The sequence below is a fragment of the Mus caroli genome, chromosome 1 (genome assembly GCF_900094665.2).
Source record: "Mus caroli chromosome 1, CAROLI_EIJ_v1.1, whole genome shotgun sequence".
Lineage (NCBI taxonomy): Eukaryota > Metazoa > Chordata > Mammalia > Rodentia > Muridae > Mus > Mus caroli.
Window position 1 is genome coordinate 141432242 of NC_034570.1, and position 10662 is coordinate 141442903.

The 10662-nt window shown below is 39.0% G+C and overlaps 1 protein-coding gene across 3 annotated transcripts in view; it reads right to left on the reverse strand.

Annotated features, from left to right (window-relative positions):
• The window catches only part of Hmcn1 (hemicentin 1), a 427483-nt gene that overhangs the window by 110357 nt on the left and 306464 nt on the right, over positions 1-10662 (reverse strand). For all 3 annotated transcript variants that reach the window (XM_029475879.1, XM_021160385.2, XM_029475883.1), the window contains 6 exons: positions 8124-8237; positions 7087-7173; positions 4770-4961; positions 3521-3694; positions 3064-3177; positions 1860-2005 (listed from right to left, as the gene is read on the reverse strand). In XM_029475879.1, the coding sequence (XP_029331739.1) occupies positions 1860-2005; positions 3064-3177; positions 3521-3694; positions 4770-4961; positions 7087-7173; positions 8124-8237 (827 nt within the window). The remainder of the gene's footprint in view (positions 1-1859; positions 2006-3063; positions 3178-3520; positions 3695-4769; positions 4962-7086; positions 7174-8123; positions 8238-10662) is intronic.

Here is a 10662-nt window from a genome sequence, read left to right on the forward strand (position 1 = left end):
ATGATTCTATCTGAAATTATTATTATTCATTAAGAAACACCCTTTTCTACCCCACCTGCCTTTATTTGTGGGTGTTCGTTTGCTTGTTTTGGTTTTTGTTTTGGCTCTAAAAATTTAAGTGGGCAGAGAGTTTTGGCCTGATTCTTTCTCATCTATATTTGTTGTACATAAAATAGTGCCTAGAAAACAGTTGAGGTTGAAAAAATTTGGGATACAACAAACCGTTATTAATAATATATTAATATTATATCACAAACGAGCATACCATAGTTTAAATTTTCTGTATCAAAATAAATATTTCAGAGCATGGATGAATGAAATGTATGGATCATATTAAAAGTTATTATACATGATATTGTCAATATCTTTTGGTGCTTTTTCTAAGGAGATATTACTTTATTGCTTTATTAAAATTTGGCATTTAAAAAAGAAATAATTTTAAAAGGATATGGAAAATGTATCTATTGATAACATTGCTTCTTGTTTGTTATTTAGGGAACCAATCCCAGGCATTAAACAAATTAGAAGTGACAGTCAGCATAATTTTACCTACTTTAGAGACTGAATCTGACAACTATTAATGAATTTTAAAAGCAGTCTAGTTTCTATTTAAATTCTTGTATTTCTCTGGTTTTTACACTTGTGGATCTTTCTATTTGTGGTAACATAAGGGATGAAAAATCTTTTTAGAAAATTAAAACCAAATTAGTGATATAATTTCAAAAGACAGGGAACAATGTGTTTGTAAGCAAGGTTCTATTGGGTTGATAATACATCATACTGTGTGTTTGCGCTCCACAAAGCCAACAGAAGCAGAACATGGTGGGAGTTCTGGATTTTCCTTTTGGAATGGCTTCCAGATGATACGTGCTTATTATTATATGAAAAGATACCACCCTCTGCTGATGTCACAGAATCCAACTGGGATCTGGAAGAAAAACATGAAGCCACATCTTCCTTGCCTCTAAAGTTGTACTATGACCTAAACTGGTACAAATGGAGTTTAACTGACCGTTTGGTTGATTGTGTGTAAACCTGGGTAAAGAGAGCTTGGCTGGTTCCCATCTGTGTTTAGTAGTGTTAACAGCAACTCCATCCTCTCTTTGCCTCAAGCACCCGCACATGTGTCCTCACACTTGTTGAGGGAGACTGGGAATTGCGTGCGGAAAAGGATGTGTGGTCTAAAGTTATATGGTAAACAGAAGGATCACATATTTTAATACAAGAGATGATTTTTTGAAAACACTTTTAATTCAAATATAATTATATCACTTCTCCCTTTCCCATTCTCCCCTCCAACCCTTCCCATGTCATGTCTGTTTCTTAACTCTGATTTTTATTAAGTATTTCTTTATTAATTTTTTATTTGATTTTTTATTAAGTATTTCTCACTGTCCCAGGGGAATCATAGTGTGCCTTTGACTCTTTTAATTTTCTCATATTTTAGAATATCAAAAATGTTATCATCTGTGAAAGAGTTAACGGTATTTAGGGAAAGTTCTGCATAAACTTAGTCCTTATTTTAGGAGCATGCATAGTTTTCTTCTCTATTAAATTTAGTTATCTGGGTGGAACACTACTCCTCTAATTCTCCATTGGGATGGTAGCCAGATTTTCACAGTCAAGTGCTAATGTGCACAAAAGCAATCTTGCTTACCTCCCAGTGGTGGAACAATACCAAAGTTACTAAACATGTTTTTTTTTCATTTTATTAAATTTTAAAGCAGTTTCATATTTGAGGAGCATTGAGTGACTACTTTTAATATCACAGAGGGTGGGATAAACCTGTCTGTTTCTTTTTAAATTGGTATTTTCATCTTTAAGAAATAAACAACAAATGAAATGTAGTTGTGACTGGCCTGTCCATCCTTGTACCAGCGGAGGGAGGCAGAAGGAATTGCGTAAGCTTCACACTCCAGTGTCAGGCTGCTATTCACTCTGATCTTCACTTCCTTAGGGGAAAGACCTGGCCCCAATAGGTCCCCTTTCTTGATTATGGGTGGAACTGCACAAGATGAACAGGGAACAGTTAAGCACTGGTTGTTTTAAATACACAGTCTATCATAGAGATCACAGGAAACTGCAGTTAACAAGGTGCCAAGGAGATGAGGGGCTTCGTCACAGGCCTTCCATGAATGACCTCAGTTAGCATCCCAGAAGACAGGGGTCTTCAGACACATAATATGAATAAAATATCCATATTTTGTCATCACTATAAAACTGCTGGAGAGACCATTGTCCTTCACATTTCTATCTGTTCCAGACCCACATAGTCTGTGACCCATAAAATACATTGAATTGACTATTGAGGCACCAAGCCAAAGTAAAAATGACAATCAGAAATATATTCTTTGTTTATAAAGTAACATCACTGACATAGGAATAAAGGCCTTACAATGTGGCCCCCATTAACGACAATATGAGTTTTGCCTTTTACTTATAGGTTGATTACATTGTCATAATTTGACACTACCGTTGATCTCATCTTGAGCTCTGAGGTAGGCACCTGCATGCAAACAACTCTCCAACAGGTAGATAATGAGTGATCCAGTGGACTCTTCACAAACGGTTTTTAGCATATATATATGTGTGCATGCACGTGCATGTGTAGTAACTTGTGCACATGTATGCATTTGTAGTCCCAAGGCTAATGTCAGGCGTCTCCTTCAATTATCTCCTACCCTATAGATTGAGGTATGGTCTCTTGCTGAATCCAAAGCTGACTGTCATGATTAGAGTAGCTAGCCAGCGTTTCTTGTCTGCCATTCAGACACTGGACCTGCATGTAGGCCTCCTTGACCATTGACATTACATGAGCCCTGGGCTTCTTAACTCCTATTAAACATGTTATCAGCCCTGCTCTTCCCATTTTGAAGCAACTGAGGCCATGAGCATGCTAATCAATGTAACTTCCATCCTTGACGAGACAAGCTAGACAAGTAAGAGTCTTCAATGATCAGTAAAAAAAAAAAAAAAAACAATTAGGAAAAATAATGAAAAATGGGATGGAAAAGATAGACGCCTTCAGGAAGTGGTGAGAGAACGCGTTCTTTCAGAACTTACTGTAGACCTTCACTTCATAGTGCTTTATCTTCTCCCCGGCCTCATTAGTGGCCACACATGAGTACCGTCCAGCATTGTCTTCCTGCGCATTTAGGATCTGCAGAGTACGGCCGCCTAAAACATCAAGGAACATTGAAGAGTCTTTGACATCACATTGGACTCGGGGGAATACACAGAGTACTAGGACTTCAGTTCTTATTGCCAATATTGCTTCTTATGAATACAACTTAGTGGTAGATATTTGATGCAAAATAAGCCACAATATTTGTTTTGTATCTTTCAAAAAGTAATGTTTAGGAATTTTAAAATTTAATACACACACACACACATGCATAGGTAGTGATAGAAATAGACTGTCACAGAACAAAGACACAGGTACTTTTATGAAAAAAATAACCTGTGCTTTTCGACAGTAGCAGATGACGCAAATATACCTGGGTTGAGGTCAGTTACTTACCTGGAAGGATGCGAATGTTTCGGTTGGATTCTAAAGGTGTGCCGTCCTTGAACCAGGTGATGGTAGCAGGGGGGTAGGAATATGCCTCACAGACTAAGGAAGTGGGGCTGTTAAGGATGACAATGACGTCTTCAGGGCTGCCATCGCTGTCTACACCAGCAATTGTAGGAGATACTGAAAGATTACAAGTTTTATTAAAGAAACAGACTTAGAAAACCTTTGTGGACTGGGTTCCTGATTGCCATTGTGCTTATCTTGGTAATCCCAGTTTCTAAGAGTTACAAAACAATTAATTGTCATTATTCTATATAAAATCAATGAGAAACATCATAAGCTAAAGGAGGAGGGTAATACACACAAAAGAGATAGTGACATAACTGTGGTAATGTAACAGTAACATACGTATGGATCTTTCTGTATTAAACTATATTGGGTCTGCCTATAGAAATCTTCCATCTTGTACATGATGTACTATTTATATATGGTACTACTTGATGCTATTGACTTGATGACCTATACATCAACTGGTATTTTGGCTCACTTTTTATTTGCATATATGCAAATATACATGAGGCCCATTTAGACTACAACCTCTGTGTGAGGTTTCTGTTCTATGTGGGAGTATAAGAGTATTTGTATATATGAGAGTATTTATGTGCACTGCCAACTCTATCCGAGTAGGTATGAACATAGTTGAACAATCTCAAATTTATTTGTATATCCACATACAGTGAATTTAGTGACACTGTTGTCAAATTTAGTGTAGATTTTAAAATATTGATAATCAAATGTAATGCATTTAGGTAGGGTACATGTTAAACCTGAAAAACTTAGAACCGATTTCAGTGATATGCTTGAGACAGAAACATAACTTTGATGCTGTGAGACCAACGCTGATGGATCAATACATTCAGATGTTTAATCACACTCAGGCCACAGAGACAGAAAGAAGCTCAATCTCCAATAAAAGCAGGGAGGCTCGGGAGAAAGGCACAGGGTCTCAAGCTGAGACTCTCTACCTTCACCATGGCATAGTTAAATGTCTGCCTGCATCATCGTTATTCCTTGCACAAAACACCATGCCCAGAACATAGTTTACTCCATAACAATGAGAAAACAAAGTAGAGTCAGCCTACAGTGCTGAGATCCTCCACATAATAGAGAGACAGAGACACAGAGAGACAGAAACACACAGAGAGACAGAGGGAAACACTGATCATTCACGATGTGACCTGAAGCTCACACCTACCAAACACGTTGACACGGAAGCTTTTGCTTTTGTCACCAGCTATATTAGAGGCCAGACATGTGTATCGTCCTGTGTGTGACACTTGAGCATTGGTGATCTGAAGAAAACGGCCACCAGACATCATGTGGTGGGCTTCATCTTCTTGGAGAAGCTGTCCATCTTTGTGCCACGTGATTTGTGGCACAGGATTCCCTGTTAAGAAAAAGCCACTTTTTTTGAGGCAGCCCAGTATCACACATCTATAAATGGAAACAACTGAAGAAGGTATTTTCACACAGTTGCTGTTATTTCTGTATCCCACATTTACATCAACAAAGTGGCTATTCTTTCTGAAATAGTGCCATACATGAGTCTTTTTAAATGTATAGTGATTACACTATGATGACTAAGACACACAGAATAGAAACCATTTCAAATCTACGTTAGCTTTAATCAGGAAATGAGTCTGACACTGGTTTCTGTATTTAAACATGTAAGGCAGTTTGTAATTAACTGTAATTAACTATTTTCACAGTAGCTTATTTTGAAAGACTAGCGCACATATGATTATCAAAAATATTATAAATCATTTTCTATTCATACTAAAACCCTTTTTATCCTTTTAAGAGGAAACAGTAGAGAAATAAGGCATTTATTTTAATGAACATATTGTGCTATATTGAGATTCTTACTAAGAGTTTAGAGCTATAATTAAAATAATTATTTATTCAATATTTGTAGCCAACAGAAAACACTTTAAATAGTTGTAACTGGAGATGTGTGTTAAATAGTAGTTAAAATTATTCAGATGCCATTTATTAATTTAAAAACTACAAAAGCAAGTCATATTAGCACAGACAGCTAGAATGATCGAAACCAGAGAGCTTAAACAGACAATACTATTATGTATAGGCAAAGACGGGGAGGGAAAAATGGAGAGAGGCAGGGAAGGAGGAGGGAAAACTAGACACCTCTTTCTTTCCATGTGACACAACTGGTCTCTACATGACACTTGTTAATTACCCCACTGCTTCCAGGAAGGAAAAGGATAGACAACAGTCTTCATAGCTGCTTTTACAAAAGTGTTTTCTTATTCCAATTTATTATACACAAAAGGTATATAAAATAAGAAACTTATCAAATCTTTCTTGAATCTCTATTTTTCCATAAAATGCTCTTAACTATTCTCATTGTTCATCCATAACTGTAATATCTATTTTTATTTTCTCTCTCTGATATAAAAATATCACCCATAACTGTAATATTTATCTACAGTAAAAGGGGGCATTGAAATGCTCTTTTTAGATATCTTTAAAATACTTTAAAGTATTGTTTTTATGATTTATGTTACATGGGGATTATAATATAATTACACTATTTCCTCCTTCCCTTCCTTCCTCCAAAACCTTCACATATCCCTCCTTGCTCTTTTACACAAATCTTTTCATTTTTTTTATTGGATATTTTATTTATTTACCTTTCAAATGTTATCCCCTTTCCTGGTTTCCCCTCTGGAAATCCCCACCCTACCCTCCCTCCCCCTGCTTCTATGAGGGTGCTCCTCCACCCACCCACCCACTCCTGCCTCCCTGCCCTAGCATTCCCCTACACTGGGGCATCAAGCCATCCCAGGAACAAGGGCCTCTCCTCCCATTGATGTCCAACAAGGCCATCCTCTGCTCCATATGCAGCTGGAGCCATGGTCCCTCCATGTGTGTTCTTTGGCTGGTGGTTCAGTCCCTGGGAGCTCTGGCATGGTGGTGGTGGTGTCTGGTTGGTTGATATTGTTGTTCCTCCTCTGGGCTGCAAACCCCTTCAGCAAATCTCTTCATTTTGATTTCATGTAACAAATCACCTGCGTGGCTCAAGAGAGTAACCCTGGCATTGGAGTCTTCCCCTTCCCTAGTGTCTACTCTCATTGCAACATGCAAACCTGTTAACTGAGGTAACAGTTTTGTTCTTGCTCATTCCTCAGCATTAAATAAAATGTCTACCGACTTCTTTACTGTACAATGTACACAAACAGGGAAAGAGAAGGCTAGCAGAAACACAAGGAAGGAGAGAGAAAATAAAAATGGTGGGCAAGAAAAAGAAGCTGTATGTAAGTGGGAACCTAGTAAGAAAAGCAGGACCCGATAAGAAAGAAGGAATGCTTCCTCCTCCATACCCCTTCTCTCTTCCTCCTTTTAAAAAGATCTTCATTACATCTGCAAGATTTCCTACTGCCCTTCACCCAGGTACACTACTCCAAGGTTAAGACATAGCCCACATGCACACTGGAGACAATAATGGTCATCGCGGGCAGCAAGTTCCAGAAGGACAAGAACGGACTCCTTACCTCTCACTTCACAAGTCAAGGTAACAGTCTGTTTCTCCTTAATCTTTACATCTTCCAGTGCACTCTCACCCACAATGTGAGGAGGAACTAGGGCCAACACAAAAGGACAAGGACATTGCACAAGTAAATTACAGCTCTATCAGCAAGGACAAGGGCCTAAATGCCAAGCAAATTTCATCCAAACAAGGTCAGAGCATTGGGTTTTTTTTCTTTTCTTTTTCTTCTCTTTTCTTTTGTTTTACCAACTCTAGTTTTCACCTGTACTCTAAAGTTGTGATGAATCCCATTTTGATGCAATAAGTTGTAATTTAAATAATGAATATGAATAAAATGTGTGATGTTATATTTAACTGTTAATTTGACACTATCTCTAATCCCTCCTAAATGAGTTGCAATGAAGGACTGTGGATTAGGCTGGCTTGTGGGCATGGCTGTGAGGATTGTATTGATTATGGTAATTGAAGTGGGAGGACCCACCCTTTCTGGATGGCTCTAGCCCCTGGGTTTGATTCCTGGACTCTGTAAGAAGGTGAAAACCTCTGTAAGAGAGAATCTCTCTGTCCAAGAGTCTGTGCAAATAGGCATTCAGTCTCTTTCTCCTGTTGGCTGTGCATGTAAATGATTTCAAGTTTCTGCTACCTTGACTTCCCCACAGTGATGGGCTGTAACCTCATATGGTGACTTAAAATAATCCTTTCTCCCCCAACTTACTTTAAGAAACTTGATCGCAGTACCATAAATTAAATTAAGACAGAATGTGTTCACAAATAAGTGAGTAAGGTCTCCCACTTTAAGAAGATGCATAGGGTCTTAGAACATTTCTGAGCAGTTTTGAATTGGCACAAGGCAGTTTGGCGGGTGAAGTGGGCTCATTTCCTCCAAATAACTGTAATGCTGAAACCTTGCCAAGAATCATAGTCTGAAGGCCAAAGACCACATAGGTATAAATTCCAGCTGTGAATACATTTTTACCCCGTGTCCACAGTGTATTGTGGCCAATTGTATTTCCCCTTAGATACTGCAAAGTGCGCAAGTACCTAATACTGAAAGTCCAAACATTTTCCTGTCTTCACCAGCTGCATTCCTTACAATACAAGTATATTGGCCAGCATCTTCTGGTCTGGTCTGCATCAACCGCAGCATCCTGCCTCCTAGAAAAAGCAAAGCACCAGATGACTTTAAGACAGTTCCAGGTGACATCAAGTGAGAAATTGGAGTTTTTGGAGAAGGGGAGATTCTGCTGTTGCTAGGTGTGAAGCGACTGAGTTATAAGGCAGAGATGATAGTGTACAGCGAAATGGGTGTGGGAAAGGGCAGATGAAGTCAGATAAAGTTTGGCCAGGTTTTGTGTGCCCTTGGAAGTTATGCTAAGGAATTTAGTGTTTGCTGAAGGTGAAGGAGGGCGCTGCAATGCATAAAACAGGGTCATGGTCTGATTGGCGCTTCCACAAGTGGGCATTGACCAGATGCTCAGGAAAAGATGGCGAAATGTGGCTGCGAGATAAAACGTGAGTGTCAGCAATAGGGCTCTAGAGGGTAACATCCTCTCCAGCAGGAGGGTAAACCATGAAGATGGACTGACGAGCGGGTGTCAGGTCAGCTTCTGGGAAATCTCCCAGTCATTAATGTCAGGGTTAGAGGGGTCACCCCAGGCACGGGCGCTACCGTGCCTTCCTTGGCTTCGTTCCATATTTTGGTTTTCTGTTTTGCTCGAAGAGGAAATGCATATAGACAGAGACGTGCTAAAAGATGGAACTTGGCAGGAAATGTTGTTTAATGACAAAGATGGAAGAGTCAGCAAATAAGACAAAGCAAAGCCTTTTGAAAAGGTATATAGAGACGCAGTGGAAGCCGAGAACGCCGAATGAAAAATCTCAGGGGGGAAAAAGCCACTACTCAGATTTATCAATAAATTTTTGGGCAGGCATATTCTTGCTTAGCACCTTGGATTTGTATTAAAAAATGCTAATGGATATACATAAAATTCTCACTTAAATATTCACCTGGCTCTTGTTGAAAAGCTACCATCTGCTTTCAGTTTCTATAGCAACAAGCTGACATCAGACTTGTCTAACCAGCAGTTTCTCTGTTCTCAATTTACCAGAAGGTCACTTTTGCAATATCTTACTTGAAAAAGAAATCAAAGCAGATTTCCTGAACTGAATTTTGTTTCCCCAGCAGAACAGAGGTAAACAACATAATAAGATTTTTTGTTTTGTTTTGTTTTTTAAAAAAACATTTCTGTGAATTCTGAAAGGATTCAAAGGATTTGCTCACTCACTGCCAGCTCAGATCAGTGAGTTTGCAATGTGGTTCCAGTTGAGGGGTGTTAAAGTGACACAACTTTTATAAGTCATTACTGAGTCCACAATCATCTTTCTTTTCTCTCCGTTCCCTGATCCTCTCACAAGGTTTTCTCTTGGAAACCTGAAATGAGTATGCTAGCAATTTATACGTATGTGAAGGCATTTTTCGTCACTACTGCATTTTATGGCAGTTATCTGTTCTTGACAGGCAATTCTATGACCACGTTAGGGTGATCACCAGCATTCTGCTTGCAGGCAATTCTCAGGAGGCTTTGTCTTAATGGACCAGAAGTCTTCAGCAGAGCCGCAGTGCGCAGGTCATAGGCCACTCATCTGTTTTTCATTTGTCCATCACACTAAACACATCCAGATTGTAGAGCTGAGCGGGTCCTTTGGCAGTCACAAGGTGAAATACTTTTAATGTGCTTTGCTCAGAGATCTCCAGCTGCTGGTCAATCAAAACAAATCCAAGTAGAACCAAACACCACTCCTGTAAATGTGGAGGGAGCCAGCTGACTGCACTCCGCCATGCTGTTTTTATTTCTGAGATCTTTGATGCTATCACATTTAATAAATTCAAACTTTACGGAACTGAAACTGTTTTTGTTAAGAAATGAAGATAATTTTGAGGCAAGAAGACAACATGCTCAGGATTTTGGTAGCCAGACTGCAATAAAAGCTTTGCCACTACTCTCTCTTTATCGGGCCACAGAGATAGAGTCCTATGAAATGAAAAGCTCATAGTAACCAAGAAGGATGCAGGCAGTTTCCCAGGATACCAGATGAGTATCAGATTCTTTAGCAAGCACAGTGTTAATAGCTTAGCATGATATAAACTCACTTCAGTTTAATAAATGAAACAGGACACGGATGCTGCCAAGGTTAACCAAGTTGAATAACTTTGTCAAAAGCTAAAGAATGATGTCTTTTTAGTCTATGTGATCACCATTATTAAAATAGGTCAATTGTAGATTCCTGTGACATGCCTCAAAAATCCCTCTCTCCAGTATTCCATTGACACCCGTACGGGATGAGATAGGTTTCCCTACAGAATTATCAAAAGCTGGGCTAGGTCACCGCATAAAGGGAATTCTTCTTCTTCTTCTTCTTCTTCTTCTTCTTCTTCTTCTTCTTCTTCTTCTTCTTCTTCTTCTTCTTCTTCTTCCTCCTTCTTCTTCTTCTTTTTCCTTCCTACCTTCTTCCTTCTTCTTCTTCTTCCTTCTTCCTTCTTCCTCCTCCTCCTCCTCCTTCCTCCTCCTCCTCCTCCTCC